General features: G+C 44.8%; 2 protein-coding genes and 1 pseudogene across 2 annotated transcripts in view; 2 read left to right on the top strand and 1 right to left on the bottom strand.

The window, feature by feature from the left end:
- The first annotated feature begins 2,279 nt into the window (after positions 1–2,279).
- On the top strand, positions 2,280–4,795 carry LOC148330666 (uncharacterized). Its single transcript, XM_088304204.1, has 3 exons — positions 2,280–2,375; positions 3,166–3,480; positions 3,743–4,795. Exons 1-3 carry the CDS (start codon positions 2,280–2,282, stop codon positions 4,793–4,795), a joined length of 1,464 nt encoding a protein of 487 aa, XP_088160330.1.
- An 870-nt stretch (positions 4,796–5,665) lies between these two features.
- Positions 5,666–13,124, bottom strand: LOC148330667 (uncharacterized; annotated as a pseudogene).
- Positions 13,125–19,503: 6,379 nt separating this feature from the next.
- Positions 19,504–22,751, top strand: part of atp6v1ba (ATPase, H+ transporting, lysosomal, V1 subunit B, member a) — a 37,877-nt gene continuing 34,629 nt past the window's right edge. Inside the window, exon 1 of the mRNA XM_088304016.1 lies at positions 19,504–19,749. Coding sequence (XP_088160142.1) covers positions 19,644–19,749 — 106 coding nt within the window. The 5' untranslated portion in view covers positions 19,504–19,643. The remainder of the gene's footprint in view (positions 19,750–22,751) is intronic.

Consider the following 22,751-nt stretch of genomic DNA (forward strand, 5'->3'; position numbering starts at 1 on the left):
GTCCAACGACTGCACTTACGAATTGTCCTCGAGAAACGCCATTGCAACCCGCATTCAAGACTTGCAGGAAGCGGAGAAGGTGGAAGCAGTCGCGCTCACCGGTCATGACTGGACTTCTCTCAGTAACCCCAATGACCTCGGTGTAACAGCCTATTATTTTGACCCATTTCATTTGCACTTTGTTGACATTTTATATTTCTTATATTACTCCAATTTGATCCCTTAGAAAGGCTGTTGAGATGCTGTTTTGTGTGACTTTGTTTGTGTGAGTCAAATCCAATGCTTTGTTTTTTCAATTAAAAAAAAGTATTTGCATAAAAACAAAAAATCAATTCTCATATATTAAAGGTATTGCAATTCAATAAAACATTGAATTGTATACATATTAGCTGGACATCTTGAGCAAGTCTCAGAAGTAAACACTGTTCAAATGACAACTGGGCCTTGCAAACCAACACTGCTGGAGTGTGGCGCTTGTGGGCAGTTTTTAGAAATGTTTTGAAATAAAATGGTGTAAAGATGTCTCCATTTAGATCGGATTTAAGAATCAAATTAATATATCTAAAAATTAATCACTTGATTATTTTTTTTAACTAATTAATCACCTTTTTCAACTACTATTTTTCGCAAAGCTTGTAACAGATATTTACTTGAATAATATCTTGGAATTGATGCAAAATCACCAAATATGAAGTACATTTAATTCATAGACTGTTCTAATAGCTTTCTTGGATTCTTGAATACGATCGAAATTGAGACATCTTTGCAGACATTTATTTTCGAAACGTTTCTCAAAACTGCCCCAGTGTTGGTTTGCAAGGCCCAGTGGTACCTTAAACACAGTGTTTTGTTCTGAGACGTGCTAAAGACAGCTAATATGGCACAATATTTGCAAAGAATGCAAATTATTTTTAAATCAAACTGAGTTAAGTGAGTTAAAACTTTTGGGATTAATCACCTGAGTTAATGCTTTCATTTCGACAGCCAGAGAGAGAAAGAGAGAGAGAGAGAGATACACACCATTGCAGCGGTTTGCTCTTACACAAAAGGAGACAAACCATTTTGTCGACCTGTCTACTTTTGTTGCAGACCACGGAGAGCAGCAGATCACACAAATACAGCCATCATGCAAGAACACAGTGATGAGGCGGGCAAATTCCCCTGAACTGAATATCTCGGGCACGGGCACTTTGCATCAATATGACATCAAATTTTTTAAAACCACTGTCAAAGGCAAACATTTTGCCAGGAATTGCCACCAAATTATAATCACGGTTAGGTAGGTGAAATCTACTTGATGTGCCAAGGTATTTATTTTTCAAGTCTAAGTACAAAGTATTTTAAATGTGTTAGTTCAAGGTGGGATTTGTGTACATGGAAATATCAGATTTATCACATAAATGCGTGACTTTAATTTGAATACTTTTGATTTACAGCATACAGGTTAAGTGAAGTTGACATATCAAGGAAGCTTGGGTTGAAATATGAGGCTGAGCAATTATATTCATTCGCAAACATATCAGTCATTGTAGAAGATAAACTGTTCATGTGTTCTGTGACCCGCAGGATCTTCTGTTGTTATTCATTAGTGGAGCCCGGGATATGATGTTTTCAAACATGTCAAAGACCATCTATTCAGTCTTTGTCGCACATGTGTGGAATGGATCCTTGCAACTGCCAAGGGAAAGTGACCAATTAATTAATGCTATTGGGAGTGTGTACTGGCACAATCATGATCCTCTCCATTTCATATAAAATAAAATAATAATAATAGAAGCACAGTTTTTTCAAGGCTATATGCTGTCCAGTGCCCTCATTTTTCACATGACAATTACCACCTCTGAGCCTATTCCAAATTGTTAATCGCATAATGGATACAAAAATAATGCGATATGACTCTCATCATATGTAATGCCTGACAGATTTGCGGTTGTACACTGTACACTACTTTTCCAATGTACTGTATTTTGTAGTTGAATTTATGCTGTACATTCTTTGATGTCGTCAGTGCTTTTTGATGATGTGTCAAATTTTTTTGAAGCCTGCAAAGACATTGCTAAAATGGGGGCAAAGGTCGAGTTGCAATTGGTCAAGATACATTATGTCATCACACATTACACAGTAATTTGGTCCACTTCTCTCTTCACTAATATTTGGAAAAAAAGGCTTTCATCCATGGGGTACGGGTGACAATTTGCTCATTTGCTAATGTCTTTCTGTCTTTACTAATGATGATGCAAAGACGATCCTTGAGAAAACGGCGTGGGAGACATCAGCCTATGAGGACTACAATTGATAATCAGGCGGATCACCAAGAGAGCTCCTCTGATTTAGGTTCAGCACCCAGTTGCTCAATACAGGTAAACCATGAAATAGTCGATACCGTAAAATGCAGGGTGTGAAATTCTTGCCAAAATGCTTGAACAATGCTTTTTAAAACTCAAACAACAATTGATCACATTACTTTACTGTAGTGGCATTGAAGTTAAATCTACATTTAAAGGTCTCAAAGATATGGCGCTCCAAAGGTGACATAAAAGAAAAAAAATACTCCTGTGTTCTCATGGAATAAACTTTACATGCAAGGTTTCCGTTCAAGTTTTGCAAGAGGACAACCCCAACTTGCTCCTCCCCTTTACATGTCACCTGAAACGCAGCAGTGTCAAACTCATTTTTGTGGATGGGCCAGATCATACTTATGGTTTCCCTCAGAGGGCCGTTATGACGTTACCGCGTACCGAAACAAACTTAGCGAGTTCTGAAATCAGAAGCCAGGAAATAATTGTTTGTTCAAAAATTTATTTTAAAGGGGGAGTATTGCTAACAAATGAACGACAATATCTCAGATCTCAATGTTGTTAAAAGTGAAATAAATGTGTTAGAAACAGGAAGTTGACACAAATGATTTCCCCTTTGCGGGCCACATAAAATATGGTCGCGGGCCAGATCTGGCCCCCGGGCCTTGAGTTTGACACCTGTGCCTTAAAGGATCAGGACGTAGTGCTGTGTCATGATGTATCCTCAATGCCACATGTTTGATATGCTTTTAGCTATGTTAAGGATGAGACTATGAAAGTAAATATGATGGCTTTGTCAGATAGTCCATGAAAAATACAAGACAATAATTATGTGTTCAATTTGTCTTTTTCATGTCATCCTAAACAGAGAGAAGAAATAATGAATCAATCAAGAGCTGCATCTTTTGAGATGAGTGACACAGAAGTTCTGCATCCTCCATATGATGATGATGCTCTTGGACAATTAGCAGACAGGCAGGAATCTAATGGGGACCCTTTTATCCCTGTGTCAGATAAAGATGCTGACCAGGGGTTGGGTGGTGTTTTGGATTCACCTCATGCCCTAGCCATTGAAACATCTCTTGAGGATGCGGAAGTAAACTCTGGACCTGTTACTGGTGATGATGATTACGACCAAGACTCCACTATCCCCTGGAATCCTCATGAGTTAAACACTATGCAGGTATAGTTGGTGCGGAACCAGATCTGACAGTGCTAAAAATAATGGGAAAAAGGTTTACCTATTCATTTTTGTTGTAAACATTTTGTGTTTATATTTATATTTGTATTTATCTGTATTTACAAAAATGTGAATCTTTTAAATCCTTGTGTTTTCTCATCAAAAGCAGATGTTTTTAGATATAGTAGATTGTCAAAGTTGTGATTAATAAATATTTTCTTTCCTATTTAATCAGTAATCACTGTTCCTTTTAACTGTCTTGCAGTACTCAACACCAAATTCTGGACCTGGATCCTCCAGCAGCTTTGCAGCATCACCAGATCTCACCAAAAAACAGGTCCTGGTGAAATTAAAGCGTGTTAACATAGTTGATGATGTCCTTAATGTCTTCATGGAACCAAATATACTGAATGCTAGCTTAAAAATGGAGTTCACAAATGAGAACGCTTTGGACAGCGATGGTGTGTCAAGAGAGGCATATTCTGCATTCTGGGAGCATTTCCTGGAACAGTGTGAGGGGGAAGATGAGAGAGTACCCAGACTAAGGCCTGACTATTCTGCAAAGAAATGGCAAGCTCTTGGAAGAGTGTGGCTGAAAGGTTACCAGGACCACAAAATCTTACCAATCAGACTATCACCAGCTTTTGTTCTTGCCTGCTGTCAGGGACTTGGTGCAGTGAATGAAGAACTCTTGATGATGTCATTTGCCAAATTTCTTTCAGGGAATGAGCGATCATCTCTAGAAAAAGCATTTCAAGGCAATATGGATGAAACTGTTACAGAAGACTTACTAGACATCTTCTCACGAATGGGCTCTCAATGCGTGCCTTCTCACTTACGGAGTGCCACTCTCACAATTGCACACAAAGCGCTTCTAGAAGAGCCAAAATTTATTATTGATTGTTTCCATTCCAGTATTCACAACACTGTGCCACTACTCATAACAAAAGACAACATAATGGAGCTTTATGAGTCTAAGAAGCCAACAAACAAGAAAGTGGCCCAGATGATAAAGCCATCAACTGAAATCCTGAATCCACAAGAGCAGACATCTCTTAACCACCTCCTACGGTATGTGAGAAGCATCGACCAAAGAAAACTGGAGATATTTTTACGTTTCTGCACAGGATCAACTGTGCTGTGCAAGGACAACATCGAAGTGACTTTTAATCGACTGCGTGGTTTAAGTCAAAGGCCTGTGGCACACATATGTGGATCAGTTCTCGAATTGCCTTGCACCTACAGCTCGTACCCACAGTTTCGTCAAGAGTTTGACAATGTGCTGTCTGGTGATTGCTTTTCAATGGATATTTTGTAGCAAACGTAAGGGTTGCATATTGTATTAGAATGTTATGAAATTCCACAAAAACTGTTCATTTAACTATCACCCGAAAAAATGTCATTTGTTAATTCATATTTTGTGCTGTAATATGCATCAGCACAATGACTGATAATTTGTTCAGGTCCAAAAGACATTTTTTTTTTCTTCTAAAAAGTGATGTCCACTTTTTTTCAAGAACTGTTTGCACGTTTAGCACTTTTTGTCATTGCTAATTTAATGCAATTTATTATTTTGTTCAACAGCAACTAGTTCAACAAAAATCATCTGTTTAAATGCAGTTAGTAGCCACATTTTTCAAATGGCATCAGTGGCTGTACTTGTTAGGGCCTTATAGCGTTAGCCAAATAGCATAATTGCCAGTCATTTTTAAATGTTTTGGGAATGTAAAGAAAAAAAGGTTTTATTTTTCAATTCACCCATTGTATTTTATCATGACCTGGATGACTTAGAAACTACACAAACAAAAAGCAAAAACACAGTTTAAATCACATTAGTATTTTTTTTCTTATTGATGTAGCAGAAAGGGAAAAAATGTCTTAGGCAGTTATACTATTAGGTTAATGAAATGTTAAAATAAGAGTAGTTCCCAACAACAGTATCCGTGAATAAATACATTTCTCCTTTCATATACTGGTTTGTTCTGCTTTGTTGGCAGTTTTGTTTATTTTCTGGTCATGACAGATCTAAAGGTAAAGCAAAAACATAGATGACAATGCCATTCCTACTATATACTGTACTACAAATTAGAAATGTTCTTTGAAACAAATGGCACATACATTCTGTGATATACACATTACACAACATATCTGTCATATATACAACACCTCTGTGAGTATTGTGGTATAGGTTATAGTTTAGTAGGTGTGCTCATAGAAATGATCAGATCCAAGTTCCAAACTAAGCTTATACAAATTTCATCTGAAAAATTAAATACAATTGCAGTAAGTATTCCATGGTGTACTGTGTCTGATCAGTTTATAAGGCTCTGAATGCCATCTCAAATAAGAGAGCGGATGTAATCTCACGCCTCAAATGTAGGTACAGATCCAATGCTTGATAGGCATCAGCTGGAAGCTGAATCTGTGACTCCACCATTATAATGTTGCAGATGTTGTAAATGTCTATGTCACATGGCACGGCTGGGCGAAATCTGCAGGCACTCCAACACAACTGTACATCAGCTCTGTTTACTGAAGAAATGCAGTCAGAACTTGAGTAGAGTTCTGGGAACATGTACATGATTTGGGGCCGACCACTGGGTACCCTTTTGTTCTTCGATGGTCTGATGACGTGTACATCCCACACACGGATGGTCTCATCCAATACGTCCTGGAAAAAAACAGTAAGCTACATTAGACAGTAAGAGAGCAACCAAATATTTATATGGTTGTGGGTCATAATCTTGGTTTATTAGATGTGTTGAAATAAAAATGAATTTTGATGTTTTTGAAGACGATGCAAAAAATTACATGAAATAAAGTATCGAAGAGGAGGGAATTGAAATAAGTGACCTTTGGCATGGAAGTGCCGTGAACAGCTCCGGACCTGATGTGAAATAGGACAGGTAATGGGCTGCAAAAATACTGCGCACTAGAAGCTACTGTCACCCTCGAACTAGGGAATGCAAGAGGTCTAGTTGACTGAGTTGATTGTACTTGCATCTGATATTTGATATTTATACCGAAAAACACTTTGAATGGCACATGCAATGCTGAACCATAAGATGTGGTCACTTAGGCAGTGCTATGCAAAAAAAAAAAAAATTGTTCCACTTACCATCCATTATCCCAACCTCTTATAGCCTGACTTTTTTATCGTTATAATTGATGCTTAATTCAATATGACATCAATCGAATGATTTAGACGTCATATCTGTCACGATCCGTCTGTTGCGTTCCCAGCGAGTGGGCGTGGCCCGGCGGCTCCGCTCCGGGAAGCGGCCACGAGCGGGGCGCGCGTCCGATCACCACAGCTGCGCGTCATTAAGACGCTAATGACTGAACTATTTAAGCAGCCGCCGCGGACATACCCGCGTCGGATTATTATCCTGCGTTGCTCATGCTCTTGCTCATGTTCTTGTTCATAGATTGTTTGTCTCGTGATTGGATCTCGTTCTGTTGTTGGCGTATTTGTGTTCTAGTTTTCTCTCAGCTATTTACGGCTCGCTTTAAGTTTCTCGTTTCAATTGGATTTTGTCTTCACCCTTTCGTGGTAAGCATTGTTTTTCGGTACCTTGCGTTGCAAGCGTTTTCGGTTAACTCGTTATTTGTTTCCTGGAGTGACTCGGTCTCCCAGCGTTTTTCGTTTCGCCCTCCCGGCGGTTGTAATCATAGAACCCTTGCGGTTAACAAATTCATAGATATTGACACTATAGTGATTATTGTGTATTGCTTGACGCTCTCCAATAAACACCCTGTCAATCCTACCTCCTGAGTCTGCGCTTAAGGGTCCACTCTCCACCGCTTTCCAGCCGAGGCTGACAGAATAATCCGACCATGGATCCCGCTGACTCCGCGAAGGTATATTCGGCTTTGGCCAGTCAAGGACGCATGATAGGACAGCAGACGTCCGAACTCGCGACGCTCCGCGATGCGGTCGGCCAGCTGACTCACCAGCTCACGAGCCTCGGCGCCCATCTGGGCACATTGGCAGCCCCCGCCGCTCCGGCACCCCACCCCGTGGCGGTCCCGACCGGACAGCCGGTCGCGGGCATGCCGTTCAGAGAACCCAGTTTGCCCCATCCCAACCGCTACGGCGGAGAGCCCGGCCTCTGCGGCCCCTTCATCCACCACTGCCGGTTGATCTTTGACCAGCAACCCCTTACCTATGCTCACGATAATGCTAAGGTAGCGTTCATGATGAGCCTCCTGACTGGTCAAGCTAGTGCATGGGCAATGGCCGTGAGCAACGCGCGCCCGGAAGTTCGCTCCTCGTTCCCCGCGTTCATTGCGGAGTTCGAGAGGGTGTTTCACCACCCGATTCGGGGAAAAGAAGCAGGAGCGGAACTTTTGGACTGTACGCAAGGCTCCCGGTTGGTAGCGGACTACTCTATCGCCTTCCGGGTCCGCGCCGCCGAGAGTGGCTTCGACGACTGCGCCCTGCGGACGGTGTTCCGGAGGGGGCTGAGCCCCGCCCTCAAGGACGAGCTGGCGGTGCGAGACGACGCCGAGACCTTGGAGGAGCTCATCACCTTGGCGATCCGACTCGACAATCGCCTGCGAGAGCGCCGCCGCGAGCGAGGGTTGGAGCTGCGACGCCACGAGCCGCCACGCTACCAGATTCCCGAGCCACTGCCAGCCGACGAGCCGATGCAGCTGGGAGCCAGCCGCCTCGACACCCGGGAGCGAGAGAGACGCCGTGGGTCCGGAGCTTGCTTCTACTGCGGTCTCCAGGGTCATCGAGCGGCCACCTGCCCCCGCCGAGCCAGCCGTCGAGGGTCGCCCGCTCGCCGCGAGGAGTGCTGTGTGTCCGCGGCCGCTTCTACCGCGAACTCCAACCCCCGAGAGGAGCAGCCTGAGGCTCCAGCGAACGGGCCGGTCCAGGCCGGCAACACACGGAGGCTGGAGGTGGAGGCGGAGCTCATAGTCCTAAACACCGCGGTTAAAGTCCGAGCTCTAATCGATTCGGGGGCAGACGACTGCTTCATAGATGCCGGGTTAGTCGCTAAACTCGGGTGCAACGTCACCGACCTAGACCGGTCCGAGAAGCTGTGCGACCTAGACGGCCGCTTACTAGCCGACATCCGCCGGTTGACCAAACCCCTGACGCTGAAACTCTCCGGTAACCACGTAGAGAAACGTTTGTTTTTCGTAATGCCGGCTAGAGCGGCCCCGGTCGTCCTGGGAATTCCGTGGCTAAAAGCACATAATCCGGATATCGACTGGGGGCGGCTCGCGATCCAGAGCTGGAGCCCCTTCTGTTACGCTCACTGCCTACGATCCGCCGAAGAGGGTCGCCAGGTTAACGTAGTTCCGGTTAAAGAAATAACCCTCGATAACGTCCCGGTAATCTACCACGACCTCCGCGCTGTGTTCAGCAAGGAGCGCGCCAAGTCCTTGCCCCCACACCGCCCGTACGACTGCGCGATCGACCTCCCGAACCCGGTGCTCCCGTCAGCCCGCCTGTACAAGATCTCGGAGCCCGAACAGGGGGCCATGAAGAACTATATCACTGAGTCGCTGGGCGCGGGCCTGATTCGTCCCTCCACGTCCCCGGTCGGGGCGGGCATGTTTTTTGTAGAGAAAAAAGATAAGAGCTTGCGCCCGTGCATAGATTATAAAGAGTTAAACGCGATCACGATTAAAAACCGATACCCACTGCCGTTGCTGGACTCCGCGTTCGCCCCCCTACAATCCGCCACGATCTTCTCCAAACTGGACCTGCGAAGTGCCTACCACTTGGTCCGGATCAGGGAGGGCGACGAGTGGAAAACCGCGTTTAAAACCCCCCTCGGGCATTTCGAGTACTTAGAGATGCCTTTCGGCTTGTCCAACGCGCCGGCCGTGTTTCAAGCGCTCATAAATGACGTCCTGAGGGACATGCTGAACACCTGCTGCTTCGTCTACCTGGACGATATCTAGATCTTTTCCCGCACCGTTGACGAACACCAACGGCACGTGCGCGCCATACTGCAGCGCCTGCTCGAGAACAAACTTTTTGTTAAAGCCGAAAAGTGTGAGTTCCACAAAACCTCTGTGCCCTTCTTGGGCTTCATAGTCGAGAATGGACAACTCAAGGCCGACCCGGCCAAAACCCGCGCGGTGGTGGAGTGGCCGGTGCCAACCACCCGCAAACAGCTCCAACGCTTCCTGGGCTTTGCGAACTTTTATAGACGGTTTATCAAGGACTATAGCCGCCGGGCCTTGCCGCTCACCCGCCTCAACGTCCACCAAGACTCGCTTCATTTGGGACAGTAACGCCGAAGCAGCATTTACGAGCCTGAAAGGGGCGTTCACGAACCCGCCTGGGCTTCACCATCCTAACCCTGATCTTCCCTTTGTCGTAGAGATGGACGCATCTGATTCGGGAGTGGGGGCCGTCCTTTCTCAGCGGTCTCCGGTCGACCAGCGACTCCACCCCTGCGCCTTCTTCTCCCGCCGACTCACGCCTGCGGAGGCTAACTACGACGTGGGCAACCGGGAACTCCTGGCCGTGGTTCTGGCTCTCCAGGAGTGGCAGCACTGGCTGGAGGGCACCAACGAACCATTCACCATCTTCACTGATCACAAGAACTTGTCGTACATCCGGTTCATGAAGAGACTCAACCCCCGACTAACGCGCTGGGCGCTCCTCCTCAGCAGATTCAACTACACCATGACCTACCGCCCCGGCGCCCGGAACACCAAGCCCGACGCGCTGTCCCGCATCCACGACCCCTGGGAGGAAGAGGAAGGTCCTCCGAGCGTGGTTCCGGGTCACCGACTGGTGGGGGGCGTGAAGTGGGAGATGGAGCAGAAGATCCGGGAGGCACAGGAGGACGACGGCGCCCCGGCTGGATGCCCGTCGGGGAGACTGTACGTGCCCACGCAGTACCGGTCGGAGGTGATCGAATGGGGACACGCCTCCAAGCTGGCTTGCCATCCGGGCGTCCGCCGCACCCTAGGGCTCATTGGGCAGCGGTTCTGGTGGCCGTCCCTCAAGTCCGACGTCACCGAGTACATCCAGGCTTGCCCCGCGTGCGCCGCCAGCAAGGCGTCCCACCAGCCTCCAGCGGGCCTGCTCCGGCCGATCCCTGTCCCGGCGCGCCCATGGTCAAACATCGCGCTGGATTTTGTCACGGGACTGCCCGCCTCCAAGGGTCACACAGTCGTCCTCACCGTGGTAGACCGCTTCTCCAAGGCAGCCCACTTCATCGGCCTGCCCAAGCTCCCGTCCGCCTTGGAGACCGCCCACCTCCTGGTCCAGCACGTGGTCCGCCTACACGGGATCCCGGACGACCTGGTGTCCGACCGCGGGCCCCAGTTCATTTCCCGCGTCTGGAAGCTCTTTTGCCGGTCCCTGAGGGCCACCCCGAGCCTGACCTCTGGCTATCACCCCCAAACCAACGGGCAGTCAGAGCGGGCTAACCAGGACCTGGAGTCAGCCCTCCTGTGTGTGTGCCGCGACCAGCCGGCGTCTTGGGTCGACCACCTCCCGTGGATCGAGTACGCCCACAGCACCTTGGTCTCGTCCGCAACCGGTAGGTCCCCGTTCATGACCGCGTATGGCTATCAACCCCCACTGTTCCCGACGCAGGCCGGCGCTGAAGAGGTCCCCTCGGTCCAGCATCACCTCAAGCGGGCCCACCGGGTCTGGAAGGAGGCGCGGGCGGCGCTGACCCGAACAGCTGAACGCAACCAGAGGATCGCTGATCGCCGCCGGCGCCCGGCCCCGACATACAAGGTCGGTGACCAAGTGTGGTTGTCCACTCGTGACCTGAACTTGGCAGGGGCGTCTCGCAAACTGGGTCCGCGCTTCGTGGGACCCTTCCCGATCGACAAGCTGATCAACCACGGTCTCCGTCCGGCTGAAGCTGCCCCCCACCATGAGGATTCACCCGGTGTTCCACGTCTCGCTCCTCAAACCTGCACCTACCTGCCCGCTCGTGCCGCCCTCCGCCCCGCCGCCACCTCCTCGGATCATCGACGGAGACCCGGTCTACACCGTCCGGGAGATCTTGGACTCCAGGCGCAGGGGGAGAGGGTTCCAGTACCTGGTCGACTGGGAAGGCTACGGCCCAGAGGAGCGGCAATGGATTCCCCGCTCCTGGATCATGTGTCCTGACCTGCTCCGCGACTACCACAACGCCAACCCGTCAAAGCCGGGTGGTCCGCCAAGGGGCGTCCTGTGAGGGGGGGGTACTGTCACGATCCGTCTGTTGCGTTCCCAGCGAGTGGGCGTGGCCCGGCGGCTCCGCTCCGGGAAGCGGCCACGAGCGGGGCGCGCTTCCGATCACCACAGCTGCGCGTCATTAAGACGCTAATGACTGAACTATTTAAGCAGCCGCCGCGGACATACCCGCGTCGGATTATTATCCTGCGTTGCTCATGCTCTTGCTCATGTTCTTGTTCATAGATTGTTTGTCTCGTGATTGGATCTCGTTCTGTTGTTGGCGTATTTGTGTTCTAGTTTTCTCTCAGCTATTTACGGCTCGCTTTAAGTTTCTCGTTTCAATTGGATTTTGTCTTCACCCTTTCGTGGTAAGCATTGTTTTTCGGTACCTTGCGTTGCAAGCGTTTTCGGTTAACTCGTTATTTGTTTCCTGGAGTGACTCGGTCTCCCAGCGTTTTTCGTTTCGCCCTCCCGGCGGTTGTAATCATAGAACCCTTGCGGTTAACAAATTCATAGATATTGACACTATAGTGATTATTGTGTATTGCTTGACGCTCTCCAATAAACACCCTGTCAATCCTACCTCCTGAGTCTGCGCTTAAGGGCCTCGGCTGGAAAGCGGACCTGACAATATCGATGGTTAATTGTCATCAGATACCCACTCGGATATGACAGCGGTCTTAAAATTATTGATCAATATTGATGCGCGTGCCCATCGAGTGTGCAGTGTATTTCCGATACACGCTTGGAAGACAAGTGCTGTGCATTGCTTATTTCTTCACAATAATTATTGTAATGTAATTGATAGCATTGACAATTAGTGTTTTATCATTGGAAAATATTAAAAAGCAATTGATACACAATTTAAGATGACAATAGAACATTTATAGACATATGGCTTACCTGAACAATGCCCATGAAGCAGAACTGAATGAGATTTCGGTCCAAATATGTCCCGTCGAACAAACCACGGTCCTTCAGGTCAGTAAAGATAGCGATGTAGAATTCAATTGATTCCCTTCTGAGGAAGCCCCACCAACTCTCAATGCGCTGGTTAGCTGTGCTGGCGCCTTCGATGTAACTTTCAATACCGGAGCCGTCGTTAATGTTGCGAGAGAGAAACTGCTGAAAGTCTCGGACTTTAACATTCTCTGTGCCCCGTTCACCTCTGGCAATCCTCGGACAACCATGTAATCTTTGGACTGCCTCCATTAGGTAGCCTCCAACGATTTTTGGGTCACTGCTGGTGGTGAACGCATTCATCCATATCATTTTTCGGGAAAACCCATCTATGCAGCCGTTGATACAGTTACCAAATGGTTTCAGTTTGTCATACGAGTCAAAATGCCAAATGTAATTTGGTCCTTTTGCAAAATAGCTTCGGCGATGGACGTTGCCTCCTGCGTTCTACACCTCTTGGTTCAAGTTCTTTTAAAATTAGGCGCACCTGTTCTTTCTTGACGTGTAACCCATTCTCCTTGCATTTAGTATACATCCATCTGTAACCACAGAGCTGCCCCGATGTCTGTAAATGTTCTTGAATAAAATTAACAACACGATCCAAAGTGGTATACGTATTCCTTTCGCCGAAGCAGATTGCAAGAATTTCAAAATTCGTTTTAAATGTCTCTCAGACACAACATAATGGTGACGACTTGCCAGCAAAGCAGCAATGTCCATGTAATAAAGTCCAAGATGAAAATATAACTTAACTAAGTCCTGCACTGTCATTTTCACACTTACAACACAAACCAAAATGGAGCCACTGGGTCTCCATACACGCCTACTGCTTTCTCATCCCGACGAGAAACTTTCTCATCCTAATGAGAAACTTTCTTGTCAGGACGAGAAAGTTATCTTGTCAAGACGAGAAAGTTTATGGTTTGGACGAGTTAGTTTCTCGTCAGGACGAGAAAGTTTCTGGTTTGGACGAGTTAGTTTCTCATCAGGACGAGAAAGTTTCTGGTTTGAACGAGAAACCATTTTTTTTTTTTTTTCCTATGTCACTTTAGAGGCTCCGTATCGATCTGTATTTGCTTTGATTTTTTTTATTTTTTTTAACCTTGGTATATTTGATTTTTTTTCCACTGTCTTGTTTGCCTGTTAGCATTATTTTCAGTGAGGCTGTGACTGGCTGTTGCAGATAAGACGCATAATCCAGCAAACAAAAATGATATAATGGTTTTGTTATATTTTTAATATTTTAGTGATAAACAACTCAACAATAGTATTTCATCCATCCATTATCTGTACCGCTTCTCCTCACTAGGGTCGCGGGGGTGCTGGAGCCTATCACAGCTATCTTCGGGCAGTAGGCGTGGGACACGATGAACTGGTTGCCAGCCAATTGCAGGGCACACAGAGACGAACAACCATCCGCACTCACACTCATACCTAGGGGCAATTTAGAGTGTCCAATCAACCTGCCATGCATGATTTTGGAATGTGGGAGAAACCCGTAGTACCCGAAGAAAGCCCACGCAGGCACGGGGAAAAACAAGCAAACTCCACACAGGAAGGCCGGGGCGGGTTTCCACGACCTCTGCACTGTGAGGCCAACATGCTAACCAGTCGGGCCACCGTGCCACCCATTTTAGTATTAGTATTTTTACATTAGTATTTCACAACATAAATTATATATTATTTTTAAATATATTATATATTGACAGCACAGTGGGCAACTGGTTAGCACGATGACCTCACAGCATAGGTCGAGGGTTCGATTCCAGCTCCGGCCTGCCTGTGTGGAGTTTGCATGTTCTCCCCGCGCCTGTGTGGGTTTTCCCTGGGTACTCCGGTTTCCTCCCACATTCCAACAACATACATAGCAGGTTGATTGGACACTCTAAATTGCCCCTAGGTATGAGTGTGAGCGAAGGAGGTTGTTCGTCTATGTGTGCCCTCTGATTGGCTGGCAATCAGTTCAGGGTGTACCCCGCCTACTGCCCGAAGACAACTGGGATAGCCTCCAGAACTCCCCGCGACCCGAGTGAGGAGAAGCAGTACAGATAATGGATAGATGGCTATATTATTTTTATATATCGCATCTTGGTGGATGGGCCCGGCCACTATGGTGACATTTCACAATCAGTCTGAAGTGGATTATATACGCATGGAAGACAGGTGTGTATTTCTGTCAGTGAACTGGGAGTTTATGAGTCCTTGTCCAAATTCCATCCTCGCTTAGACCTTAGTTTCTTTTCCTCTGGCTTCCGTCCCCATTTCCGGTCCAACGAAATCCATCTCTGTGTATCCGAAGGCTTTCATCACTCACACGCATTGTATTTAAAATCTGACACCCGAGTTAGTGTCTCTAAACATGACAAAAACAACACATTTAGTAACAAAGGTAATTTTTGTTAATTATTTTTCTGTAGAACTAAAAATGAATACAGCATCATCTTTATACAGAGTGAGCAGGTGGACTTCGAACCAAGATTTCTCCTGTGCACAGTGATGGGAGCTGTCTGTGCTTGTGGAGGCAATGAAGATAAATACAATCCTAAACCAGATGAAAATAAGTTTGTTTGTTAGCTTGTTTGGGACATTGTGAACATGTTGAATAAATTCAAATATATGCACCTTTCCAAGATGATTACTTCTTTACATGTCTTTGTCCAATTGTAAGGGTCCGACTTTTCAATCTTTAAATAGTCTCAATCCTCCTTACCTCGCTGAAATCCTCCAGCCTTATGCCTCAGACACTGTTGGAGTTACCAATTACTAAGTGAAGGCACAGAGAGGATTGAGCCTTTTTTGTTGCTGGCCCCTCTATTTGGAATGCCCTCCCGCTAAATCAGGGGTCTTCAATCCTGTTCCCCGAGGGCCGGTGTCTTGCACGTTTTCCATCTCTCCCTGGTGCAACACCGGAAGTAGTAGAAGTATAAAAATGCAATTAATCAGGATTAATTACAGATAATTTTGCAATTAGTTCCCCTCCGAGTGTTGTCACCCTACCATGGTGGAGCGGTTTGAGTGTCCGAATGATCCTACGAGCAAAGTTGTCTCGGTCACTATTTCCTTGGCAGAGTCACCCATTTCAAACAGGTCCAAGGTGAGTGACTAGACAATGATGAGTCACAATGTTGGATCACATTCTCACTTGCCTGGACGCGGGTCACTTGGACCCCCCCACTGGAGTCAGTCCTGGAGGTGGGGTTCACTGATGAGCGCAGAGTAACTGAGTCTGCACCCAAGGGGCCCACCAGGGCAAAGACCAAAAATGCAACGTGGTACCTTGTGAGCTGGGCAGCGAATCCTATGAATCCTTCGTCGGAAAAGGGGGGAGTGCCCTCTTTGGGTCGAGGATGAGAGCCTGCCCAAAATGGAGAGTTCAGGCATTTTGGTATCTTGTTCACAAGTGAGGGCAGGATGGAGCCCAAGATCGACAGGCAGATTGGTGCTGGATCGGCTGTGATGCCGACTCTCTATCAGTCTTTCGCGGTGAAGTAAGAGCTGAGCCAAAAGACAATGCTCTCAACTTACTAGTCCATCTACATTCCTACTCTCACCAAGGGTCACGAGGTGTGGGTAGTGACCAAAAGAATGAAATTTGCCAAAATTAATTTCCTCCACATGGTGTCTGGGCTCCCGTCCTAGAGTTGAGTGAGAAGCTTGGTCAATCGAGAGGGGATCAGAGTTGAGTCATCGCTCTTCACTGTTGAGTTGAGCCAGATGAGGTGGCTCAGACATCTGGTTACTAAGGATGCCTCTTGGACACCTCACTGGAGAGGTGTTCCAGGCATGTATTAGTGGCAGGAGACCCAGGGATCGGCCCAGGACACGCTGGAGAGACCATGTCTACTGTCTGGTCTGGGAACACCTTGAAACCTGTACATCCCTAAAACTGCTGCTCCCACCACCTGACCCCGGATAAGCGGTACAAAAAGGATGGATGAAAGGATGTGCGATTAGTTAAAAAAAGATCAAATAAATCGATTAAGAAGCCCTAATTGAAGCCATTTGTGTAAGAACAGTGCTGAACTTCTGAAGTGCGAATATGAAATATAGTTTACACAGCAGAGGTGATCAAATCCTTTTGAACTCATCATAAAAAAGGGGAGACAACAGGTATTTATAAAATGAGGGCAAAGCTTGTGTAGGCAGATGTCCTTCAGTTGCATTAATTTTCTATTTTTTTGTATCCAACCTGAAACGTTTGAATGAGCTCTTAAGAGACTACCATCAGGCTCAACCTGGCAGTGCTTACCTCTTCAGTTTTCTAGTGCTTTTTCTCCCACCAACTAATCGATGCATGTCTGTATGTGATGTGTGACTGCAGATGTGCTAGTTGGGTAGGGGCCATGGTTCAAATATCATCTTCAAACAAACACTTACAAGCTATTGTACAGGCAGAGAATGTAAAATGTGCCTAAAATTACATAATGTGACCAATAACAAATGCAGAATGAAATAATTTAAAACAAAATCATTAAAAACGCCCATCAGTGCACAAGTTAAGATATGAATACCATAAAATGATGCAATACAATCAGATTAATGGAAACAAAGGTAATAACCTCCAGGTATACCATATATTGTATAGTAATGTAAATGTACATTGTGCAGTTGTAGGAATTTCAACAACTGACGTAATGCAGTTTATATATTGACTGTTATTGAATGGCAGCACACAAGTGGATAGTATGTCTGACTTACAGAGGTACCTATTCAAATCTCAGCACATTCTGTAGGCCCTGTTTCCGTGTGCAGTGCAAGTCTAGCGAGCCAAATTGTCCAACTCTGCATCAAGGCAGGCTAGACAAAGTTTTGGTATTTTTGCAGATGCATGAAGCTTGGCAGTTAAAATGGGAATTTTGCGCCGTTGCTGGCGTGAATACTCAACGTGATTCAATCAAAGCAGTTCCTCCCACCCCCTTTAAAATTATCCGTCCGGTGAGAGGCCCAGTCCTTGATGTGACGGAAGAAGAAACTAAATTGTTGGCATCCATGCAAGCGGTTGAATCGCACAAAATATGTTTATATGATGTAAAGTTGGCCAGGGAGATCACCAATCGTTGAAATGGTTACTTGGAGACTGCCTTCCTTCCCAAACATTTGAGTTGGTGTGTCACTATGCATGCATGGGTTTTCTCCAGAAATTGCAGTTTCTTCCCGCATTCAAAAACATATCTCTTAAATCGTCTGAACAACGGGTCCTCAAAAGTTTAAAACTGCCCACAAGCGCCACACTCCAGCAGTGTTGGTTTGCAAGGCCCAGCGGTAACTTAAACACAGTGTTTTGTTCTGAGACTTGCTAAAGATGTACAGCTAATATGGCATATAATATTGGCAAAGTATGCAAATTATTTTTTGAAGTAAATCAAACTGGGTTAATTGAGTTAAAATAATGAATTTGGATTAATCACCTGAGTTAATGCTTTAATTTTGACAAATAAATATATATATTGGGGTGCTGGAGCCTATCCCAGCTGTTTTCGGGCAGTAGGCGGGGTACACCCCGAGTTGGTTGTCAGCCAATCGCAGCGAACACATAGACGAACAACCAGCCGCACTCACACTCATATCTAGGGGCAATTTAGAGTGTCCAATCAACCTGCCATGCATGTTCTTGGAATGTGGAAGGAAACCGGATGGGGAGAACATGCAAACTCCACACAGGAAGGCAGGAGCAAAACCCACGACCTACGTATTGTCAGGCCATCGTGCTAACCAGTCGGGCTACCATTCCGCCATTATATATATATATATATATATATATATATATATATATAGAGAGAGAGAGAGAGAGAGAGAGAGAGATTATTATACTTTTACTTGTTACTTTAATTATACTTTTTTATACTATTATACTTCTGCTCAAAATCAGCTGGTAATGACTCAAGCTAAATTAATCCTTGAAAGCAGGATGTAAAATGGATTGACTGTGTTTGCTTCTGTCTATGTACAATTACAGTTCTGTAGACATTAGAAAGAGTAATCCATACCTTCGTTACATCTCGGTGGTAATGCACTTTACTTTGGAGTCAGCCAGTCCTCCCACAAGTGCCTTCAACTGGTGCAAAATGCTGCTGGTCGTCTTTAAACAGGCGCTCGGAAGACGGATCACATAACCCCAATCTTGGCTGGCCTCTCTTCACTGGCTCCCAGTGCACTTTAGAGTTCGCTTTAAGATACTTCTGTTCGTCTTCAAATCTTTAAATGGACTCGCCCCAGTGTACTGCTCCAAGCTCCTCCACCCCGACATACCTGCCCGCTGCCTCAGGTCTGCGGGCCAAATGGGGGGGATTGTGCCTTTTCTGTTGCCTGTCCTTCCCTATGAAATGACCTACCATTGAATTTTCGGCAAGCCCGCTCTCTGTCCACTTTTAAAAACCGTTTGAAGACACATTTTTATTCTTTAGCTTCCGACTCAACATGAGACTGTCGCTGTTCTGCTGTTCTTCTGGTATCTATTGACTATGTGGTTATTTGTTTGAGTGTTTTAGTTTAATTAGTGTTCTAATTTCCTTCTAATTTATATTACACCAAATGGAAAGAGTTTTGTTACAGCTGTTGTCACAAATGCTTGATATAAATAAGGTTGTATTGTATTGAATTGTATTTACACAATTGGGTTGGCGGTTGAGGAAGCGAGACTGAGGAATGTGAATATTTACCATGAGATTGTATCAATACTAGTTAGAGTATATTGAATACCAATTTAATTTTGTCACCCTGTAGTCAACATGACATGAGTTACTAACAAGTAAAGGATGACTGTTCTAAAAGAGGGAAAAAGACCATGATCACCGCTTCTGTCGAATTATGGAGGCATTGTCTGAGTGATTTTGATTTTTTACTATTAAACACATAAAGAAACGAACCGCATCGTAAATTCTCATTCGGATTCAGTGACGCGCGTAAACAGTGGCCACTCACTCGTATGTCAAACCATCATCCGCCTAGTCAGTCATATGACCAGCACTCCACTGTCATCTGCTGTGCAGCACCAGTTTAGCTAAGCTCGTCGAACACAGTTCCCTTTCTCGATTTACCGTACATTTAACCAGCAATGGCAACATTGGTGGCAAACAGGGCGATGGACAACGGCCTGGCAGCAGCAGCGAGGACGCACACTCAAGCTGTGACCAGAAATTACATCTCTCAACCAAGGCTAAGTACGCACATTGACTACTTCTAGATGCTACTTAGCTGCTATTGTGGCTACAGGCTAACGCGGATGTCACGCTACATTTGCAGATATACCGAAGAAAGCAAATATTTAATCTTCTCTACAGACGTTATTATAATAATGACGTTAAGAGTGGATTGCATTAAGCTTTGTGTGTTGCATACTGCTGCATTGTAATATCTGTACATTGAAATGATAATTAAATGAATTAAAAGTGACAGCTATGATGTTGCAGGCAGCAAAACAAATTCTAAATAATACACGACCATTTTGGGTATATTTGTTTCGTGCGTGCGCGTGTGTTTGTTGTTGGCAATGTTGGGATTCGTGTCATTCATATCTGTAGCATATATTGGCTAAGCTACATTGCAAACTACTGCTAAGGGGTGGCTAACGTGCTTTATTTTGGCATCCTGTATTCGTCGCGGGTACTATTCAATGAATTGACATTGTTCACCAAAGTCACTGTATTCAGATTTGATAATGTAGTATTAATATTTCCATGATGTTGTAACTACTGCACTATGGTTTTTGGCCTGTGAGTTAAGGTTCTGTCTTAGCTGTAAGCCTCCGGTGTTACACTTAAGCCACCCCTTGAGAGTTCATTTGCTATTTCGATTGATGGTGTTAAAATGTTGCTTGCATTGTACCTTTTCTGTCAAAATGTTACAACATTAGCACATCGTCGGTGATACACGGGGAACGTCGTTATTTTGTGAAGACCGAATGATGACGAAGAGTTGTCATGTGACACGATCACGAGAGTTGCAGTTTCCAGAGCGCAAGGTCACGTGACTTTCTGTTTAAAATCACTTGAGGTAGCGGCTAAATTAATGCGAAGCTTATTAGAAGCGTACTGTACACCTCAACGTGTAATATTTTATGTGGATGGGGATTGACAAAATAAAATGAAAACTGACATATATTTAGAGCTGAGATGAACGTTGATAAATTGGGCCTGGTTCACCACCTCAGCAGTTGTATCCTAAATGTGCTTCCTGAGGTTGAAGTCCGGTGACTAGATCAAGCCAACCCCAATTTCTTATTTCTTATATGATATATACAGTAAGATACAGCATATACCGACATTTAAATTGCCTCTTATTAACAACAAATACATTTCAGTTGTTCTTGTAGACTTTTCTTGTCATTTTTGAGTGCTTCCACAAGTGTCAGAAGAAACTCTTCATCCAATGGAAGATAGTTCCAGGTATCAGTGCTTTAACGGGAAAAATACAAGACAATACAACTTTATTTACATTGCGCATTTCACAGCAACTGGAGCTGTAGGAAGTGTCGGTGCTCCCCTTATTTGACTGCTTCCATTAAGTTAATTAATTAATAAATAACTAAGTATATAATGGATGACAAATAAATAGATACATATATAAATGAATTAAATTTAATAAAAATATTTTTTTTTCTGTCTGAGTATGAAATGTCCAACTGTATTTGAATGCACCTCATGTCTCATGCACGTCATGAAACATTATTCAATTAAGTTGCAGGTTCCTCGTGTCCTAAATGAGCAATCAAATTTGTTTTCAGGATGGCGTTGTTTTGGTCGCAAGTATGAAATGGCAATAAAAATTTGGATAAGGCAAGCTGAAATACGATGAGACAAGTCAAGCAAGCGGCCTCGCCACCACGTAGCCTGACTTCAAAATAAAAGCTTAATAAGGCTAATCGCATTGGCATCAATACATTATTTGTTAAGCTTTCATTGTAAAGTTAGCCTTTGCATTGGTGGCATGCTATATTACGACTATGTATGCAGCTTCCTGACCTGTCTAAATGACAGCCCACATGCCCGTAAACCGGAGAAAAAAAAATGCTCTATCATTTTTTAAATAATGTATTTATTTGTGGAGGTACCCACATTTCTGAGGGAGTCATATGAGTATCACAAATAAAACACAAGAGGGTACTGGGAACGCCATGCTGTAGGCTTAAAGTGAGAAGTGTTTGTCTTCGTAGCACTGCGTACTGATATCGTTTTTTCAATACAAATACTGTTGTGGTTGCACTGATTGACCCTAAAGTCTGGATAGTGGATACCAAGGAGATATCAGCTATTTTTTTAACCTTACAGATTAATTATGTGGTCTCATGATAAGTGGATATTTTAGAGGTATAAGGATTCTGCCTGATTCCAGTGATATGTAATGTACTTGCTTGAATATGGAAAGAGTTTAAGCGGTAAAGTTGACAGCAATGTGGAGATCTTTTGACAGTCAGTCTCTGAAATTGTCCAACATATTTTACAAGTGATATAGTTGCAAATGTCGTTATGGGGACTATCAGTATGTAACCTGAATGTTTAGTGAATATCAAACATCCTGTGTAGGTTTAACTTGCTCGCATAAAGTAATGTTACAGTGATGGCGGCATTAGTGATGTCTCAGCACTAATTGCTTATCAATGGTTCAGTGTGTGTTTGCTCAACTCAGCAAGGCTTTTCTGCGTGTGTTGCACAGCTTTTTTTCGCTTTTCTTTAGCATGCTCACAGAGTTGCAAAGTTTTCCTTGTGATCTATATGGTGAATGGCGGAAAAGATTCGTCCATGAATTGCTCTTGACAGCAACTGTTGTGACACATTTTACAATGTTATTCTGTTTTGTCAATCCCATATAATTTCCAGGCAGAGGACGTGGACTAATTGAATGGTAGTCGCACTGAATCAAACCGAATTGAATCATTCCTCTTTAGTATGTACCGTCCTTGAATATGATACCCAATGTGTTGGACCAGCTTTTATTGGATAGGTGCATACCGATGCTGTTTGGCTTGAGACTGGTTTTGTTTTTGATGTTGTTTTTTTTTCTTTTTTTGTTTTCATGTTTGGCCTAGTGGTTTATTTAGTTTGATTCTTCATATGATTGATTACCGATATGGATGTTGTAGGTCAGATTTATTTATTTACATTTTTTTTAAACCAGGATTGCTTTCTTTTTGTTGAACAGAACACCAGAAACATTTTTTTGTACC

Source organism: Idiotropiscis lumnitzeri, chromosome 9 (assembly GCF_059441095.1).
Source record: "Idiotropiscis lumnitzeri isolate Australia: NSW breed Sydney's pygmy pipehorse chromosome 9, RoL_Ilum_1.0, whole genome shotgun sequence".
Taxonomy (NCBI): Eukaryota; Metazoa; Chordata; class Actinopteri; order Syngnathiformes; family Syngnathidae; genus Idiotropiscis; species Idiotropiscis lumnitzeri.

Coding starts and splice junctions, on each gene's coding strand:
- LOC148330666 (XM_088304204.1), top strand. CDS start 2,280: ATGAGGACTACAATTGATAATCAGGCGGATCACCAAGAGAGCTCCTCT. Junction 2,376..3,165: donor TACAGGTAAACCATGAAATA/GTCGATACCGTA, acceptor CATCCTAAACAG/AGAGAAGAAATAATGAATCA. Junction 3,481..3,742: donor ATGAGTTAAACACTATGCAG/GTATAGTTGGTG, acceptor ACTGTCTTGCAG/TACTCAACACCAAATTCTGG.